General features: G+C 43.7%; 1 protein-coding gene across 1 annotated transcript in view; it reads right to left on the reverse strand.

The window, feature by feature from the left end:
- LOC124594140 (transcription factor hamlet-like) overlaps positions 1 to 21,822 on the reverse strand; it is a 212,804-nt gene that overhangs the window by 11,266 nt on the left and 179,716 nt on the right. The window contains exons 7-11 of the mRNA XM_047132496.1: positions 18,494 to 18,593; positions 5,721 to 5,889; positions 4,937 to 4,951; positions 2,649 to 2,819; positions 163 to 557 (exon numbers count right to left, since the gene is read on the reverse strand). Of these exons, the coding sequence (XP_046988452.1) occupies positions 163 to 557; positions 2,649 to 2,819; positions 4,937 to 4,951; positions 5,721 to 5,889; positions 18,494 to 18,593 (850 nt within the window). The remainder of the gene's footprint in view (positions 1 to 162; positions 558 to 2,648; positions 2,820 to 4,936; positions 4,952 to 5,720; positions 5,890 to 18,493; positions 18,594 to 21,822) is intronic.

Raw genomic sequence — 21,822 nt, forward strand, 5'->3', positions numbered from 1 at the left:
TTATGCGGCTGTCGCCAGTTTAGATACCGTTTCTGACACAGACGTTGTGCGGCTTGCATAAAACGAGTAGGTAGGGGCAACAGAATCACCATCTATAAAAGAAGAATATTTCCGAATAAGGTAAAAAAATGCTTATAAAAATGAATCTATTGAGGGCAGTACCTGTCGATACGCTGGTGCGGTGGGAAGATGAGCGAGTTGTGCATGAAAGACGGCGCCGCGGTGTAGAGTGAAGGGTAGGCAGCGGCTGCGGCGGCGGCGGCATCGAGCAGCGCGGGGGCGTAGAAGGGCCGCGGCGGGTACAGCAGGAAGGGCGCCGGCAGCGCCGACAGCGGCGGCAGCAGCCCGCGCGCCGCGCCGCCCCCGCCGCCGCCCCCGGCGCCCCCGCCCGCCACCACACCGGGCCCGGGCCCCGGCGTCGAGTCGCAGTAGCGCTTGTGCTTGGACAGCGACGTCACCGTGCTGAAGGTGTCGCCGCACTTGGCGCACTTGATCTGCATGCGGCAGTCGGCGTGCATGCGCTTGTGCCGACACAGGTTCGAGAACTGCGTGTACGCCTGCAACAACAACCGTTGCACGCCCATGATCAACCTGCAGACCTGCGGGAACAGTGCACCTTCCCCGAAAATTGTGAACTGTACATTACAGATAGGAAAATACAATTGCAAATTAAACCTTTCAAAAAATTATTGGCACACAAAAACTATTCATGGCTGCGAGATAAACTCCTAACATACTCTACATACCCCTATAAAACAACACTAAAAATACTTAACTGTGCGTGTCAGATGGTGCATCATGTTGATTAATATCTGATTACAATAGCACACATGCTCTGAAGAAATGACAGACATCTCCATCGTTGCGAAAGAGAAAGTTCCATGAACTATCACTGTCATTCAAACACGACATGAAGAGCAATCACGGAAGTGATGCCATCCATTATTTATTTAAAAAAATGGTTTAAATGGCTCTGAGCACTATGGGACTTAACATCTGAGGTCATCAGTCCCCTAGAACTTAGAACTACTTAAACCTAACTAACCTAAGGACGTCGCACACATCCATGCCCGAGGCATGGTTCGAACCTGCGACCGTAGCGATCATTTATTTTAATCGGTTCAAGATGTCCAAATGAAGTTATTAGATCTTCTGTTTTGTATGAATCTGAGGAAAGAACAGCTACTATAATTTCAAAACCACGTTAACTGGACTTTCTTCCTGAGCATACACTGCAGCCATACTACAACATTAACTGTTTCTCATAGGTTATTTTTACGAGAACTATACAGCTAGAAGACAACGCCTAACATTTCGGCTTTTTCCCATGTTTGATATGTTTTATTACCTAGTTCTGTTTTATAAGATTTGAAGATACATATAATTATCTTCACGTAAGATCTATTTTTCTCTAAGTAAAACCAGTTGTTGAATAATGGTAAAAAGTGAACAGGAAGATGGAAACATTAATAGTGTTACAAAAATACGAAAAAAGAAGCAGATTTGTCAAAATTCTAGAGCTCTTTATGAGAAGCTTCACCACCACAGGCACGCTTGTAGGAATGATTCACCAGAAACAGTAGGAAGAAACATAAAAGTTGCAGTAGAATATCTGTCTGAGCAAGAAATCATCATAAGAAAGACAACTTCAATTAAATATGAAAACTCTTAAAAAACAAATTTTTGTCTTTTGAGGTGGAGCAACGAGATGCACGAACGAGTTAGGAAAGAAGAAATCCTACATATTTTCGTAGGAATTAGATGAGTGAAGAATGCAAGGGACGACAAAGTAGTCGGCAATCCTCCTTTTTCTTCGGGAAATAAGAGTCACTGTAAGATGTCTCTTCCTTCAGTTTTTGAATTTATCGAGATGACGGAAATTAACAACTGTGCCAACTCAAAATCTGTTGGTGAACTACGGTTCATTAATAAGATGCTAGGAAAACAGGATTAGTCTGCAAAGTAGATTCCTTAGTACACATTTGTATGACCCACCCTACAGTACTGTTCAACTTTGTGGGACCCATGCCAAATAGGATTAACAGGGGATATCGAACTATGAACACCGGGAAAGCATACTTGCAAAGTTTCACGAATCAGTATAAACTGAACAACTTAGGAATACCTACAACCTCTTAGATGTCGGTCTCGTACGGACTGAAAAGACAAGATTAGACTGACTGTAGCGCGCACAGAGGTTTTCAAGCAGGCAGTCATCCCGCGCTCTACATCCACATTGAACGGGAACAAACCGGAGTATATGATACAAAGAGAAGTACCCACTGCCATGCACTTGATATTGGTAGATGTAGGTGTAGACTACAGCAGATGCGCCAAAATAAAGATGATGTAATAATGACTAGGCTGCACGTACAACAATGCTTCTTATTGTCAGTTCTAGCTATCTACACTGCATGAGAATAACAATGAACTGTGATGATTTGAAACTTCTATAACTATCAACAGCTGCAGGTAACGGTGAGAACCTGATAGAATTGTGTGAATTATAGTGTGGTGCTGTATGTTAGCTTTGGTCAGAGCCTTGTCGTTGTTCAGCATTCTCACTGCACCGATGGAACCGTCGATGGATGGGAAGGTATTTTCTGTGAAGTGACGTGCTGAGAGTGACGATACACTGGGCAACCCACCTTGAGGCAGACCTCGCACTGGAACGGCTTGACGCTGGAGTGTATGTGCGTGTGCTGCTTGAGGCCGGACGAGGTGGCGAACGTCTTGCCGCACTCGGGGCAGGCGTGCGAGCGCGCCCCCACGTGATGGCTGCGAATGTGGCGCTGGAGGTTGCTCGGGTCCGAGAAGACCTGTGCACAGCACCGGACTCCGTCTCACTAACCCATTCAGTACTTCCAAAAGAACGCCATAAAGATGCCTTATTGTTACGCTTAGAATTACAAAAACAAGGAAAAAAAGAAAATAAAAATAAGGAAACTGTGGTGTCATGACGCAAACCATGTGGCGTTAATGCCCCGAGAAATCTTCTAAATTTCCAAAAATCAGGGTTATGACTGATACCGGGACTTTCACTGATGTTGCTAAGGTAAATAAATTGCTAAGGTAAATAAACTGTAAGACAGAACTCCAAGAAGGAATTGACCGCATGGGACGCAAGTCGGTACATGTGATGTACACGTACAGGAAAACAAATGATTACAACTTGAGAAAAATTGGATTATTTATTTAACAGAAAGAGCTTCACAAACTGAGCAAGTCAATAACGCAATGGTTCACTCCCGGCCCTTATGCAAGCAGTTATTCGGGTTGGCATTGATTGATAGGGGTGTAGGATGTCCTCTTTAGGGATACCGTGCCGAATTTGTCCAATTGGCGAGATATATCGTCAAAATCCCGAGATGGTTGGACGGCTCTGCCAATAATGCTCCAAACATCAGCAACTGGGGAGAGATCTCAAGACTTTGCTGGCCATGATAGAGTTTGGGGTGCACGAAGACAAGTAGTAGAAATCATCGGCGAGCGCAGACAAGCATTATCTTACAGAAATGTACGCCAAGGATAGCTTGACGCGGCGGGCAACAAAACGTGGGTCGATTATAGCCGTACCGGCTTGCTGTAGGCCTAAGGATGACGCAGATAATTCTAAAAGGGATTCTAGTATCAAAAGTAATGGAACCAGTGCCATCACACCTGGTTGTCGTGTCATATGGCGGACGACGGTCGGGTTGGTATCCCACTCCTGTCCAGAAACGTCTTCGCTGGTCATTGGGGCTCAGGCGAAGAGAAACTCATTACTGAAAACACTTCTACTCCATTCAATGAAATGCCTGGCCGGAGTCGTGTCTGGAGACGCCCCAGACAGCTGTGGAATACCAAACTAACTGTTGATAGCCATATGGCCAGACAACCAGAAGTGACGGTCTGGGGTGCCACTTCTTTTCATAGGTAGACCCCTTTGGTTGCCATCCGCACCACACCTACAGCACAGTGGTATGTCGACAATACTCTACGCTCCGTTTTGTTGACCTTTATGACAAGCCATCCTGAGCTTACATTTCAGCAAGATAACGGCCGCCCGCACAATGCAATATTGTTTACCGCTTGTTTTCCTGCTTTCCAAAACCTACCTTATCGGACAAACTCACCGGAGCTCTCCCCAATTCAGAACGTTTTGAGCATTACGGAAGGTCAGAGCCCTCCTAACATCTCGGGACTTTGAAGATCTATCGCGACAGTTGGACAGAATTTGGGACTATATACCTCAGGAGGGCATCCGACAACTATATCAATCAATGCCAAGCGGAATAACTACTTGCATAGTGACCAGAGGTGGACCAACATGTTATTTACTTCCTGAGTTTGTGAAGCTCTGTGTCTTGAACCAGTCTTCCATTGTTTCTGAAATATTAATCATTTGTCTGTATGTATATATACATCACATCTACCGATTTCCTTCCCATTTTTTTCATGTGAAACTGGTTTAAGTCATTTTCAATTTTACGAACTGTCAGTATGTTCAGAGAGCTGATCATCACAAGCGAAATCACTGTAGTAAGCTTCCTTAGTGTAACTTTCATACTTAGGGGACTATGCGACTACAGCAACTTTGCTTTCACCCAGTCGAACTTATAAAATGAGCTGGCCGGATTCCGATTCATCTTCTGCCACATGGCCTCGCTCGATTCAGTACAAAGGGGATCAGCACTCTGATTTCCCAGCCGTAGTCTCCATCCCAAGTCTGGAGCCGCTACTTCCCGCTCAAGTAACTCCTCAGTTGGTATCACGAGACTGAGTGGATCCTGTTCCACTCTTCCCATGAAGAGAAATCCCTGGCACTACCGGGAAGCGAACACAGGTTTTCTGCATGGCAGTGAGGTGCGCTGTCTATCCGCTAATAAGTGAAAAGCTTAACGGACACGACTGTTATCAAATTAAGTTTTCTAAGACGGGGACTGATAATGCCTGCGTCTGGTACGTCAGACTTTAGCAGGAAGAATTTTGCTTTATCTCAACCAAGAGTCATTCAACCCCCATAACAATTGCAAATCCGACAAGTAATTTTAGGGCGTGATTTAAATACTCCCGTGACACAGAATTAGGGACATGCAAGTAGTTTTCAGAAATGACATCTTCAGTCTGGACTGTTGTAAAAGGTGTTTACTCACGATAGCTATTTTGGCCTGTTATGCCACTCTCAAACGCCGGCTCACTATGAGGTGCTGTCACGTGAGGATGGCATAATAGGCCAAACGAACGTCCAGGAGCAAAATTTTGTCGTTTCTGGAATACTGCAGGACTGTGGACGCAAGTAACAGAAAACTATTTTTCAGCTCCATTTAGGAGAAAATTCTCACGGAGCTTTAACGTATCGGGAATATTTATTGCTGAAATAGTTCACGTTTTGTTGTACACTCCCATAATGAAAGCGCACAGGCTTCTCGTACCACATATCTCGTAACTTAGGATGTCTACTATACAAAAACTTCTTTTGCGGCTAGTTGGTCGCTGTATGCATGACACATTTCTTCGCGTGGCTGCTGATGTTTCTCGGACTACTATTAGGACTCAGCTAGTTAGCATCCAAGAGACGGAGCGATTCGGCAGGGACATTAGCGCTGTTTTCCAATCAGCCTGTCTAGGTGAACAAGACACACGACTCCATTCACATAATATAACCATGAAACAAGAACGTAACTCACGATAGAGACGCCGTAGCTGAGTAGGCGTTCCGCTGCAGCGTGCCGGCTTACCTTGGAGCAGTTCTCGCAGGGGTAGCGCTTCAGAGGGTCGGCGCAGCGGTGTAGCAGCGCGCGGTGCCTGGACAGCGCCTGCCGGCTGCCGTAGACGGCGGGGCACGCCTCGCACTTGTGCTGCTCGTCGGCGGGGAACGCGTGCACCGACAGCAGGTGCTCGTCCAGTCTGCAACACGGCGACCACCGTCTCAGGCGTCACTCATTCACACGTCACGGCCGCGGCACAGTTCCGCGGTACGCTTTAAAGTATTCGGCAGTTGACGGCTAATGGACTGGACCGTTCCAGCTGCAATCGGAACACTTCCGCGGAGAGACATTTCTGCGGTGCCTTGGGGCTCCTGCTCGGACAAGCGGCCTTTCACAGGTAGTCTGTGAGTTGGGGAAGCCAATGAATGTGAAAGCAAAAACCCCGATTGTGATGGTCTGTAGCTTAGCCGGAAGCTTAAGGTGGATAGGACGTCAAACGGGCCGACTTGGTGCAGGAGAGGCACCACAGGACATTTTAATTTCCATTGTCTATACTTTTACAAATAAATTCATAAAACTTTGACAGCATGACCAGGAAGGATTCAGAATTCATACTCATAGCAGTGGCAGCTCAAAAACGTAGCAAAATACATTTTTTTACATGTGAAATTTCATCATTTTTTCACTTACTACTGGCTGCACTTGTACACTTTTCTTCCTAAGCAAGAGACATTCTTCTATGAATTTTGCTCAGCATACAAACCATAGTTATAGGTGTATGAAACTCTATAATTTATTTAATTTATGAAAAAGTGAATGAACTGTTACATTTTAAATTTCATGTTTAGAGAAAGCTCAAATTTTATAGTTAATTATCTCAATTTGTACCACAGTTTTTTAATAGATTTGGAAAATTTTAGAGTTTGATACAACTGTAAGTACTGTTTGTATGCTGTGAAAAATTGATCGAAGAATCTTAATTAGGAAGAAAAGTGTACCTATAGCAACAAATGCAGCCAGTAGTAAGTGAAAAAATGATGAAATTTCACATGTAAAAACAAAAGGTATTTTGCTACGTTTTTGAACTTCCACTGCTTTGAGTGTGAGTCTTCAATTCTTCCTGGTCATGGCGACGAAGTTTTGTGAATGTATTTGTAAAAGTATAGGCAGTAGAAATTAAAATGTCCTGTGGTGCCTCTCCTGCTCCAAGTCGGCCCGTTTGACGTCCTACCCCTCTTAACTTAAGTTCGAATGTGACAGCCGGAAGTTTAACTTAGGTTCGAATGTGACAGTTCAGTTGTGGATTGGTGAAGCGAATGAATTTGGAATAAAAAGTAATCTCGTTGCGGTGACAAAATCGCTTTAAAATCTTCTGTTTTCCACAAAAGCAAGTACAAAATTTGAAGCTGATCTACTGTATAGATCTCTGTAGTACCTCTAGACATGTTTAAAGCATTTCCTAATTTTGCACGGAATGCGACACAGGCTTGATATTTTAGTTATGAACTTCAAAAAGGTATTTCAGTGAGTTCAGCACTTTTACACGTTGACTTCATAAGCTTGAAGTGGTTCCCAGACAGAAAAATGTCTCTCGTTTCAAAAACATTAATCTAATGGAGGCTATATATCTTTAGGTTAGGTTGGCATGTGACGGTTTGGTTGTGAGGTGGCGAAGTCAACGAATGTGGGGAAAAAGAAATACCTGAAGTGTCTTGCGCTCCGCACAAATGTCAACAAATTCCATCTCCACACAACTGTTACAAAGTCATCCACGGAACCAGTATACGAATGCTAAACAGCTACTTTGAGCTCCCACTGTTTTTCCACTTGCACAGCGCAAAGCATTGTGCCTACAATTTCTCATACTGCAAGCTTTTCCGGACGCCCTAACTCAAATTAAGAAATGATTTTAGACATGCTTCCAGACTCTATATGAATTTATACCATACGTAATACGTAAATTTCAGAATTTTTCCGTCATTTTTGTAGGAGAAATAACTTCGTTTTTGTTACGACGTAACATAGGAGAGGAACACACCAATAGCAGAAACTTCCACAAAGCAAACGGAAGGCGACACAGGCTTGATATTTTAGTTATGAATAGCAAAAAGGTATTTCAGTGAGTTCAGCACTTTTACACGTTGACTTCATAAGCTTGAAGTGGTTCCCAGACAGAAAAATGTCTCTCGTTTCAAAAATATTAATCTAATGGAGGCTATATTTAAAATTAGGAAATGCTTTAAACATGTCTAGAGGTACTACAGAGATCTATACAGTAGATCAGCTTCAAATTTTATACGTGACTTTGTGGAAAACAGAAGATTTTAAAGCGACTTTCTAGCGTTGCGGAGAGGAATGCTTGTAAAGATAACGTAGTAACTTGGACCTTAAACGTCAGAAGCCAAGTAATTTAAATCAGTCGCTCGGCTTACCACGGAGCAGCACTGACAAATGTTACCGAAGACTTCGTGACCGGAATAGACTGCATATAATGAAGAAACTGTGTTAATGAAAAACAAAGTAAAAAAGAAAGAAATAGGTAGTGGTAGAAAAGAGAAATATCTGAAGATAGGAGAACATGAGGTCAATTTGACTGTGTGAGCCCAGCGAGTCAAATTCAGAACAAATTTTGGGAGTTAATTCGGGTAACAATTCACCTATCTAGTTACAGGTGTACACCCTGTCAGTATAAAAACATTCAAGACTGGATTTATGAAAAATGGAGAAAGGTTGAGATAGTTGTTTTCGTGCTTCAGGCGCTCTACATAGTCTCCCCCTCCTTGAGTATAACGCAGCGAATGTTCGTACAACCAACCATGTGAAGCTGTCAGGAAAAGTTCTTCTTTGAGATGTTCAACCTGCACTTCACACTGCTTTGAACATCGGCTATGTCGTCAACGCGTTGACCCTTCAAATAAATTTCTGCTCTCTGCCGTTTTGTGTTAGCTTCACTTTGGTAACACCAAGTATCGTCACTCGTGACTCCAGTCAAGCAGTGGCAGGCGTCCACTTGTCATTGTTTTTGCTTGGCAGTCAAAGGTGTGCGGAACAAACTTTGCACACATTTTTCTCTTCTTCAGAATGGTCTGGAGAATGGCTGTTTCCTCTCACAAAGTAACGGTGTCAATATAATGATGCGGTATGTGAACATGTATGCCAAGGACATTACACCTTTGTATAAGCATGAAATTTTGTAGATAAGTTATGATGTCTGATGGAGATAGACTGATCCGAATCATGATTCGATAAAGTCAAGGATCAACAAAAGCTGGAATGAACCTATATTTGAAGTAAGACGATCATGCAGTTACCTAACAGGATGGGAGGCATTCCGTGTGTTTGTAAACAATTCCTTTCTAAGGATTTGGTTCGTCTTATGTTTCCGACCAGTGACTCGCGTGCAGCGGAGGGTCGCTGCTGATTTATTAGTCACCAGCGCGGAAACAATTTGGTGGAGGCGGCGGCGTCTCCCAGCCGTGGGGAGCGTCGCGTGGCTCGAGTGTCTCGTGTCGGGAAGGTGAGAAGGGAGGTTAAAGCGGCTGGGAACGCGGCAGGTGGCGCCGCCGCGCCGGTGACACAGCCTGACCCGCAACTCCGTGCGACGCGCGCGCTCTGTCTTACCGCACAGTCGGAACACCGCCACACGAGCAGAGAATACACATTCGGAGCATTATGAGAGAAAGAGCGGAAGACATAGCGTTACAGGCAGCATCCTTGTCGCATCGGAGGTTCTCTTCGCTCGGGAGCTGGATGTTTCATTCATACAATCACCATCACAAAGAGGCGCAAGCTGCCGTAATGCCAACGAATAGAAAGAAATGTACCAGGTGGCCAGACTACCCCAAACTGAATCTCCTGGACAATAATGCTGTACGATCGAAGTAATATTTAAGGCAAAACAAAGTCGAGCAGTAAAAGCTGTCCATCCGGTCTAGGGCTTGCACGTGGTCAAAATTTGCGCAATGCATCTGGAATCTAGTGAATTCACTGAATTACCACATAATAACTGCGAAACTGTCTGGAGCTCTACAAATGGAATAGGGGAAACTGTGTTATCAATAATGACGTGAAAATTTTGATGTATCACCGAAAAAGTAAACTCCTGAAGGACATACTTGGCGGCGTATTTTTAAATATGCTCTGGATGATCGTTATAAATCAGGACTACAGCTATGTGTTGTTTGGCCGGCCTCTGTGGCCGAGCGGTTCTAGGCGCTTAAGCCCGGAACCGCGCTGCTGCTACGGTCGCAGGTTCGAATCCTGCCTCGGGGATGATTGTGTGTGATGTCCTTAGGTTAGTTAGCTTTAAGTAGTTCTAAGTCTAGGGGACTGATGACCTCAGATGTTAAGTCCCATAGTGCTTAGAGCCGTTTGAACCATTTTTTATGTGCTGTTTGGCTCAAATTATTCGTGTGTTAAATAATTGGAAATGCAGACGAACTGGTCCCGTGGGCACAGCATTATTCGTGTCGCAATGCAATAAAAGACTGTTTGTTCAATTTTGTTGCAAGCGCTGAAGCTAACAGCAGGCTTCGCTGCAGCCTGCGAGCCCGTTTTCTAGGCTGTCTTCACTAACGTCCACTGGTGCAACGGCTGCTGAAATTGAACGTTCCAGTGCCGGTTGTGGAATAAATTTTTCATAATCATAATTTGCCCGTTAATGGAACATAGTATACACCTAAAGCACCTTACATTTACACCTAATGCACCTTACATTGTGCACCAATGCTGACAGCTAAATACATCCTTAGCGTCTTAGGGAGCACGAGCATATAAAATTACTATTCACGAGCTATATATCGGATTCTGACAAGCTGAGCACCCCACCACGAAATCACTCAGGACGAAGAAACTACTTATTTTTAGAGGGAAATTTACTGAGAAGGGAAGAGACTTCTACATCTATTTATAGATCTGGAAAACGCATGTGATAATACGGCTCCGGCATAGAGACAGGAATGGGGAAGTAGATGACTTAAATTGCTTGTATTTCTGCGGTCGTAGGTAGCACACCGCGCCTAAACACGTCCATCGCGGATCTCGGGGTCACAGCAACGAGTTACGACACCTGAAGATGGGCTTATAAGAGCCCAAAATCGGTCGTCTGATGATAAAAGCGGTATTTTCAACCTTTGGAGTCGTAGAAGGATATGTGGAGGAAGACATTTCAGGTCTTGAACGATGTCTTCGACGGCACCAAATACAATAGTATTAAGCAGTGGAATGGACCGCCAGAACTGAACGCATAGGACCTGCTAAAATAGCATAAACTGATGCTGCAGTGCTGGCAAGTACCATCACTGCATATCAGCTTCTTCTTTCGATATCAGCAACACGAACACAAAACGACGTACCATACGCACTGAATCATATTCCTGGACAGACACAGTTGCGACCTGGTCAATTGTTATGAAGTAATGGGCTAAAATCCGTGAACGAAGAATTTCCTTTCAAAGCGAAGAATGTAAAACCAACTAGGGCTTTTCAAGTGGTAATGCCATGCGATCACATATTTGATTGAACAAATAAGAGCATGGCGACTCAGGTCCTGTTCAAATGGTTCAAATGGCTCTGAGCGCTATGGGATTTAACATCTGAGGTCGTCAGTCCCCTAGAACTTAGAACTACTTAAACCTAACTAACCTAAGGACATCACACACATCCATGCCCGGGGCAGGATTCGAACCTGCGACAGTAGCGGTCGCGTGGTTCCAGTCTGAAGCGTCTAGAACAGCTCGGCCACACTGGCTGGCTCTGGTTCTGTCATACTGGATTAGCTCCCAAGTAGAACGTGACCACGTCGAGCGTTTATAACCACCATCCTAATTGAATAACTGTGTAACTGTCATGGGTGAGAAAGCTATCCAACAGAGTAGCGCACGTCCTCAACAGAGACGCTACGGGGCCGACGTCGGAGGGTAGGTGCGACCCGGCAGGAGGCGCCACTAATGGTTGCAGGGGGGAGGTGGGAGGGAGGCGTCGCGTGCTTGGCGGTCATCTGCAGGCAATCAATGGTAGCGCCCAGCGCACATTGCCGCGACCGTCGCCGCTCACTTGTCCGCCCCACGGCCGGAAACGACAGAGCGCGCCCCGGAAGGCACTGAGACTCCACGTCCGTGTGAAAGTAACCGCTTTCCGCAGCGTGAAGCCTACACACTCAAGCACCTCACTAACGTGTGCAAACGATCTCACAAGGGACCTCTGTTAAGCAAGTTCAAGTATCAATAACGGAGTGACAATGAAACGGTACAGTAGTTTCCGCTCTATAAGCAGCAGGTTTCGCTGCTCGCTCGCACCAGGAAATAGAAACGGAAGCGGCTCCGCAGCCAATTTTATTACACGACGCGGCCGGCCGCGGGTGCAACAGAACCCATGTGGACGGGTGGAGAGAAATGTGTCAGGCTTCATAATACGTTATTTTATGTGTCGTGTATTATGCATTTCTTGTACGTGGATGTGAATCTGCACATGAAATTTCCTAATCCTCCTCACACCTTTCCGTAAAGCGTGGCCAAATCTTTGTTGGGAAGTAGTTCTGTAGTATAGTAGTGCCAACCTTACTCCTGGCTAGGGGATCAGAGAGACAGCACAGGCAGGTAAAAGTCAAAGACTTTCCAGTGTCACAAGATTTGGGGTGGAGAGGTTGGTCACGGCCAAGTGGTTCGACCACCCCCTCCACCGGGGCCCAGGAAGACCTGGAAGACGGGTAAGTGAGCAGATGTGCCCTCAGTGCGTCTGTCTCAATGTTCACGCATGGAAGAGAGGTATTTGAATATTTGTACTAATTCTTTTATTTCCAGCTTCGGATTGTGTAAGGTAATGAATGTGCTCGTTTAATTCCGGAAATTTGACCCCCTGTGTTAAAGTATCTGGTCCCCAGTTTGCCCGTTATCCTCCTCACAAAGTGAATGCCCTATGTAAAATATTGGGAGACTTTCGTGGCATACATTCGACCAACGCAATTCCGTTTTACACGTAGAAATGTGCGTGCAGATTAGTATATAATATACTCGAGCTACAAGTTGTAAAATTGTAATATCTGTGAACTGAAACAATTGCTGCTATCGCTGTAAAGTCGAGTAATTATGTTTAAAATAAATAGGAAATCAACTGTCATCAATCTTTAACATACCTTACAAATCACAAAGAAGTCAAGTTAAAGGAATTTATTAAAATAAAAGCTATAGAATGCAGGGACCCACCCATCAGCGTGTGAGCCCTCCAGCCCCTTGCCTAGCATCGTACAGAAAGGACACGCTCTTTAGGTAGCGCTCTCAAGCTCCTCTCCCCAGTTATCCGTTGCGCAATTTTGATTCAGGGCTTGACGACATCAACTTTCATCTGGCGTCCCTAGGCAAGGAGGTAAGACGGTAAACTTTCAACAATTCCGGTTACGAGTACTACGTCCGATCTTTCGGTCCGAGCCCACAATTTCATCTGTCATTTCAATCAATCCGCCCTCAAAGTGGTGGTGCAATCATTTCGTATATTAGTAAATGACGCTCAATTTAAATAGAATTTATTGTATTTAATACTGAAAATTGATGAGGGAGAAAATTTTGTGGCTGTTTGGTTAAGAGCCGCCACTGACTTCAGTACGAAGTCAGTCAGTACGAATGTATAAGAAATGTAAACTTTTCAATTAATTCTGCATCTAACTGGGCTCAAATTTCATCGGTGGCCTAATTGTACAAGAGATACAATATTACTTCATCACGTGAGATGGTAGAATTTACTAAGTACCCCCGGATCATCTCGTCTAATTTGAGAAGAACCTGCGATTCGCTGATACAATTTTTCGATCGTATCACTTTTGAAATCATTCCAAAGACAACAAGGAAAGGGATTCAAGGAGGTGATCTTGAGAGGTGAAGGTACAGATCTTGCTCCACATACATGATATTAAACGAAAGTGTTCAATGTTTTTCTCAAGTGATAGTGCCCAAAAAAAGGAAAAACATGTCCAGTAAACACGAGCTCTAAAATTCAAACCCTAAGAGCTCTGAGCAGTTGTTCATCTTCAATACTGTGAAACACATCTCTTCTGCTGCAAACTCTTTGCTTTCCATATTTTAGGAGCAGATAGTACAGACAAAGCAAGGGAAAAACGTCCAGTGATCATGGGCTCTAAAATGCATACCTTAAGAGCTGTGACCACTTGTTCAACAGAAGAGATGTGTTTCACAGTAGCGAAGACGGACACGTACTCATAGCTCTTCAGATATGCATCTCAGAGCTCATGTTTACTGGACGTGTTTTTCTTCTTTTCGTGAGTACTGCCATCTCTCAAAATATTCGACACTTTTTTGTTAACACCTTCTAATTATTTTGGTTCATATTAGTATATTAGATGTCCTTTTATACCAGCTGAAAGACGTTAACATCACACACCATGCACGTGCCGCTTTCCCAGACGTTGTGCGTGGTGTGTGGATGAAATCTGAGCCTAATTATACGAGGACTTAGTCGAAAATTTCACATTTCAAAATACATATTTTTATCTGTACTCATCGCGGGAATATTTCATAATAAAGTCAGTGGCAGCTCAAAATCACGCCTTCCCACTTATCTAGCAAACAGCTCATTTCCGGACCCACACTTACTGTAATATTTTTTCTGACCTTTGTACACTTACCGGCGTGAGTTTCCATTATTAAGTATGATATACCCATATACTTGGATGGGTAACACCATGTGAGTGGCTGCTTCTAGTCAGCCTTCAGAGTTTACTAGTAATTTATGTAATATCACTTTTTTTCCTTCCAACGAACAAAAAATCTGTTTCGAAAGTAATGGTATTTTCATGATTTACGTACAATTTTAAGCGGCTGCTCTCACACTATTTGTTATACTAGCTGCATATTTACACGGGCAGTATAGAGTTGGCAGCCACCAGAGGTTAACCTGTGCAAAGTAAACGCCATCAACACGTTGGTGGGTTAATCATAAATAGAGATGGGACTTACGATTGCTGTGACCTAGTGTAACTCACGAAAGTGGCTGTTTTAGTGTGGAAGATAGGAGAGTGTTTAAAAGCTATATCAAGTTCACCTCCTGATGAAGTTGACCTCCAGGAAACATTTGACTCCAATTATTTTTCTTTTGTTTGCATTCCCGTACTGAATCTCTTCCCTAAAGCTTGGATTTCGTTTACTATTACTAGTATGCAAATGCGAGTATAAGTAATATCCAAATGCGAGTATAATGTGATCATGGTGAGACAACGTATTCCAAGTTACATTTTATGTTCTTATACTCTGCCACGTGTACCATCTCCAGTGGTACTTAATTAAGTTTTATTCCCTTAGAAGGAAATTCAATTTTTTTATCCTTGGTTGAAAGACCACACTCTTCTCTAAAGGAAGGCAAAGCCTTTAAGCCAGACATTCCTTTTTTCTCTGGCAACAGTGTTTAGAGAAATGAAGCTATCAAGAGGAAATACCTAGTGTACCCGTTTGTTTTGGTCGTTCTACGTATTTAGGAGATCTATGTATTTCCAGTGGGATAAGACAACGGCTCTGAGCACTATGGGAGTTAACATATGAGGTCATCAGTCCCCTAGAACTTAGAACTACTTAAACCTAACTAACCTACGGACATCACACACATCCAAGCCCGAGGCAGGATTCGAACCTGCGACCATAGCAGCAGCGCGGTTCCGGACTGAAGCGCCTAGAACCGCTCGGCCACAGCGGCCGGCGATAAGACAACAGTTAAATTCTTCCATAAGAACGCCATCCCACTGGCATCTGTCAGTCTCTGCATGAAGAACACACGATCAATTCAGATGTAAAAATCAGCGTACCAGACTGCTGATAGCATGTTCGTAGCGATGACAGCTTGACAGTGCCAGTGCGAGTCCTCCCTCGGGCATGGGTGTGTGTGTTGTCCTTAGCCTAAGTTAGTTTAAGTTAGATTAATTTGTGTGTAATCCTAGGGGCCGATGACCTTAGCAGCTCGGTCCTATAGGAACTTACCACAAATTTCCAATTTGTCAGAGCCATTATGTCACACCAAAGTTACGCTCTCCAAAGATTACGTTCTATAAGGTATTAATATACAATACCAAATCCGTAAATTCGTGACACCTGGTTTTCTAAATGCCACCCTAAAAATAAAACAACCCGTTCCGAACTATCACAATCTGTGCTTGCAATAAAAAATTGCATGCCGTCTTCTCGACAGGGAGTCGTAAAAAAACCGGTAGATAACTTGGGTCTTTTCTCTGTTCCGGATAATAATAAAAAAGTGCTGTCCGTCATGGTTTATATTAATGATACAGCAGAAGAAATATTATCGCAAGAAATTTTGACGACTATCGTGTCTGATCATGATAAAACTGCAGTTCGGTGTCTGAACTGGCAGGTGGCCAAGTTCATAAAGACGTTGTGACTCGCTAAGCGTCAAGGCGTTGTAGCCGTCGATCACAGTAGTTTTCGTAACAAGAAACTCTGTCAACTTAAAATTAACAAGGAGTAACAATGTTCGGCCATACGAAGCGATGATTTAAATAGGTTGAAAACTGTGGACCGTTCACAACGTACTTACTGAGGTACTACAACACTACGCCAAACCATTGTCGAGGTGACGCAATGGTATCACACTAGACCCACATTTGAGAGGATGGCGGTTCAGATCCCCGTCCAGCTTTTCAGACTTAGGTTTTCTGCGGTTTTTACCTCAATCACCTAAGGTAGATGCCGGGATGGTTCTTTTGAAGTAGGGCACCGGAAAGGCCGATTTCCTTCCCGGTTTCGTTTTCTTTCCAAGGTGATACTCTATTTCTAATCACCTTGTCATCGACGAGACGTTAATTCTTCGTTTTCCAAAGCCAGAGGAAACTACAGACGAAGTGCATATGTCCCCTATCCTTGCGTACATTGATGCGGAACAGCGTGGCATATCAATGTTTTTTTATATAACTGTTTCCAACACGTTTAAGCATGTTAGAAAGGACAGAAGCGCTGAAATTAAACCATGAACCCAGAAATCGGATCACTTCGAAGCTGTCCAGATCCTTCTCACGACAGCGTCACGTCATTAAGACAGACAGCCACAATAAATGACGCTGGAAAGTGAACGGTTAAGTGAGTCGCCTACTTCCAAGTGAGTTTCAGGTATAGGCGTAGATGTTTTCATAGATGCTGCAAAATCACTCACTCATGTGACCGGTGACATAGAATGTCGAGCCGTAGTGCAGTATGGGGAAGAATAACATAGTAGAGACGAACTGCAACGTTTGAGGGTTAACTGTTTTCTCTAAATTGCGAGGGCGTGCTTAAGAGTAATTCCTCCGAATCCTTTACTGTGTTCTCAGCGTTGGCTGAGATATAACATGTCGCTCATACTACTCGGCCGACTTTCCCATTTCGCTGACGCAGTTTGGAATCCTCTGCCGTTAAAGGGCTTCGAATTGTAGTGTGCAATATAAGGATGTATAACATAACTAAGCCGGTGCTTGAGAAGCACCGTGCTGTAATCGCGTTATGAATTCGAAGAGTTCGTCCACATATGGAGCACCCTCTCCCTCACCATGACAATGCCAGGACGTACAAGAGCGCTGCGACATATGCAACAATCCGACGCCTTGGGTTCATTGTCATCGATCATCCTCCATACGGTCTCGACCTGGTGTCAATCGATTATCATCTGTTTTCAAAACCTGAAGAACACCTTCGAACGCATCACTTTGCTACTGATACGGTGAGACTGAGGCTCCGTCAACGAAGTCAAACATTCTACAGCGACAGTATCAACAAACTGGTCACTCGATGGGAAAGATGCGTCCGTCAACACGGTAACTACGTTGAGAAATAACTATGAAGACATGAGCAATAAAGAGGCAGAATGTTAATAAATTTCGTTTTATTTAAATACTTACAAATTTTCAAATAAAAAATTCGGAGGCGCAACTTTCCAGCACGCTTTCGTATGTCACTACTAAGAAAAGAAATTTTGAATTTGATGAGATACTTCATGTGACTGTAATTCAGGTGGTAACTAATAATGTGAAAAAAAAGTCTGTAACTGATAACGAGCAACTTGTATTGCAACACAGCTTCAACGTATTCCACGTGCCAAGCCCAGCTCGAGAACGGCTGATGAAATAGGTCGACACACTAATGGCTACACACCGAGATAACAAATACACTCGTTTCCTGGTCTGAATCATGTTGAAGGCAATTCCAACGCAACGTCGGGACTCATTATTCAGTGTAACACACCGGGGCGGCAGTTAACGTGTTGCGTTCCGCCGGCCGCCGTAACCGAGCGGTTCTACTCGCTTCAGTCCGGAACCGCGCGACTGCTACGGTAGCAGGTTCGAATCCTGCCTCGGGCATGGATGTGTGTGATGTCCTTAGGTTAGTTAGGTTTAAGTAGTTCTGAGTACTAAGCGACTGATGACCTCAGATGTGAAGTCCCATAGTGCTCAGAGCCATTTTAACCATTTTTTTTTTTTTTTGGTTGCGTTCCTGTCAACTAACAACCAAAAAAGCCTATACGATCATGGACCCGATTCCTCAAATCAATGCTGTAGTGGGGTTTGTAAAGGTAACAGTCGATGTTGAAGGCGTTCACATTCGTCTTGACTACTTGTAAGCTCTACTAAAGAGTGCAACACTGAAGCTGGTCTCGAAGCTGTATACACGACAGGGAAAATTGTGAGAGTTGCTTAATCGACTGCGTTCAGCCACGCCGAGGCCCATCTCCTAACATCCACTGACCAATGTGATACAAGTCTAATGAAATTTCTAACTCGCATTTGATAGCAATGCGGAATGCGTAGGTTAGCCGGTACTTACTGTTCGGCGTCTGGGAACTCCTTGGAGCAGACGGCGCAGCGCGCATCTACCTCCTCATCGTCGTCCCGCTCCTCTTCAACGGTCCCCGAGTGCTGCGACTCTGTAACAGCAGGCCAAGTACTGTGTCAGTCTCGTGGTTCACTCCTTGCAGCATCCGCGTCTTGTAGAACACTGGAACACTACATGAACTGAATATTGTACTTCTAAAACACAGTACTCAACCGAAGACATCCGATTCACTTTTAACTCTGTGACGTCTAGACTGAATTACAAATTTAAAGTTTTCAGAAAATCTTCGACAATATACAGCTTTAAGGCAGTACAAAAGAGATCACTGTATCGAATGAGCCCGTTAGAAGTGATTATCACAGGTAAAAGTTTCACAGTCCTGATTTCTCTGTAAATTAACGAAACATACAACAGCCTGAGTTGCATTCTAATATGTCTGCTCTGTTCTGTCTGTTTACATTTCTGTTTTCGGGCGAAGATCGGCGACCAGCCCAGTATTCGACTGACCCTGTTTACATAACTGATTGGCGATTCATACAGTATAACACACGTGTTTACATACACGTGTTGAAACTAACTGGATAACGTTTACAAGTTCAAAAAATGGCTCTGAGCACTATGGGACTCAACTGCTGAGGTCATTAGTCCCCTAGAACTTAGAACTAGTTAAACCTAACTAACCTAAGGACATCACAAACATCCATGCCCGAGGCAGGATTCGAACCTGCGACCGTAGCGGTCTTGCGGTTCCAGACTGCAGCGCCTTTAACCGCACGGCCACTTCGGCCGGCAACGTTTACAAGTGGAATCGTTCATTGTTCGTCATAGACCCACAAGAACATATTTTAATCGGTCTAGTGGTTACAGCGCATCGTGATTTTAACACAGACTGACATTCATCATTGATAATGGTTTTAACAACTGAAGAAGGCTGAGAACTTTGCTAGTCACACCAGCTGTTACTCTACGGCATTCTGTGATACCTCCCTATACCACATGACATAGCATTATATACACCACAAGATGCAACTTGCAAGTAGCGAAAATGTTGTGTGAATCTCGAATCGACTTCAATAAACACAGCTATTGCGGACTACCGGACTTCTCTTTCAGTTTTATATTTTATTAGTTTTAACACCTGGACGTAAACACCAGCGTTATACTGTATGAATGGCCAATCAATTACGTATAATTATTTTACTTGTAGCTAACCTAGTTTTATAATTACCTGCAACAGTGTGTAGGAAATTATCTAAAAAGAACGCACAGACTGGCTGATGTACTATTCCAGCAGTCATTCTATCGGGTGTGTGTACTCGGTCATGACCTGGAGCACTTTCTAGTATCGCTCTATCCGTTCTACAATATGGTTAACTAAGGGAATTGAAGAAAACTTCTGATGACGTCACGACATGGGTCAACTGTTCCTCTGAATGCCCACCCATTAACATACGGCATTGGGAGATGGAAAGGAGCGCTTACACCCGGTTGCACAGAAGGCTATTTCCGAATTCCGGTTAACAGGAAGACCCTATGAATGAAACGGATGAACAGAACCTCAGAACTGAGCACTACAGTACTACAAAACGGCCAATTGTTGCTGACAGAAGACACTGAGCGAATCCAGATCCGAGTTGCACGAAGCATCATGAGTCTCTTTAATCAGTGAGCGGCGTAACGATTTTGTATGCTTATCAGCCAGCAAACGAATGAGAAATGACATAAATAAGTATCCTACGTTTGTTATTTCCCTGAGTACAAGTCCCGGGAAAATCATTAAGAAAAATTATGAAGTGAAACTTACACAGTTAGGTTTTACTTGCTGTTCCATTCGTACTTTCGAGTCAATTTATTTTATCCTCTCAGAGAGAGACTCATATTAGAAAGACATAGCAGTAATCATTAAATCTTCAGTCTTTACTTCATGCTTCCGAGCCGAAAAGTCGGAATCTTTGCGGTGTCGCAACTCATTGCTAAATATATGTATATGAAGATGGTATATGTTCTTTCGAACATGTCCGAAAAAACAGATACCATCTTCATATAGATAAGGTTTACCGGCTAGTGATCTTCTTCAGTGCGTGTACACTCACATTGCCCGAATTTTTTCGAGAATCGGTAGATTGACTGCCGCGAGTAATGAGTATAGTGGGCAGGGCCACTACAAATGTAGTGTGTGGACAGTAAGTTGGAAGTGTTGGTCTCACGGGGAGCGTGCCAGAGATAAGTCCTTGCAGCCGCACTATTCTCTGTATTCTCGGTGGCTCAGTCGGATAGAGCGTCTGCCATGTAAGCAGCAGATGTCGGGTTCGAGTCCCGGTCGGAGCACATATTTTCAACTGCACCCGTTAATATTTACCAATGGCTGTAAGCAGCTAAAGGTCTGGCTTTCATTCTAATTTCATTGCTAGATAGGTTGTGGGGTAGAAAACAGAGAGAGTTTGGACGATGAAAGTAAACATCTTCACATTCCATAGCACAATCATTCGAGGAAACTGCCCTAAATGGTGAATATTTATTTACACGAGAAGCTATGTCTACATGTATGAAAATCCAATGTAACTTCCCTATTAACTGAACCAAAGATTATCGATATCGCTTCGAAATCCGTTGTATTCTCTCTGTCACTAACCATCAGTATATTTTACGTTCTCTTCAATGTAGTGAGTAAATTTATGTGATGCTACAACCAATAATTTCTTTTGTCTGTGCTTCTCTTCATTTCTTCATAATTTCGATATCCCATGCTCTGCACTTGTTCTTATACGACCCTCTCTCTTTGTTTTCCTTTTCCTTTCTCCCAAAGAACCTTGTGGCCAAAACTGATGTTAAGGAGGCTAATATTGCTTACATTTGGCCTGAGGAGTGGCTGTCTAATTTTTTCCGGTCGTTCTCAAGAGTTTTGTCTATGCATTTACACCTTTCATTATTGCTTAAATTGCCTTCGTGTCTATCCAGTTGGTTTCGGTCATTCTCCTCCATAATAACATTTGCTCTTCTTCTAGTCATTTCACGTCGTCCTTTAAGAGAGAACATAAGCAACACGGTGACTAAAAATACAAATATTTTATATTTAGGCCGTTTTTTATTGAGAAGGAGTGTTCTTTACGTCACTGAGGTAACTGTTGGTATTCTTTTCATATTCCTTACAATTATATGATCGAAAAGCTTCCTCTCTAAGAAACCGTGTCAAGCAACAAGTGTTTGTACGTGGGTGACCATGCGATGAAAGGTCACTCCGTACAGTGGAGCGGTGACTACGGAAGGGAGGTGGTTAAGCAAAGTTCCGTGGCCGGATCGAGGAAGGCAGCACATCAATT

Source organism: Schistocerca americana, chromosome 2 (assembly GCF_021461395.2).
Source record: "Schistocerca americana isolate TAMUIC-IGC-003095 chromosome 2, iqSchAmer2.1, whole genome shotgun sequence".
NCBI lineage: Eukaryota > Metazoa > Arthropoda > Insecta > Orthoptera > Acrididae > Schistocerca > Schistocerca americana.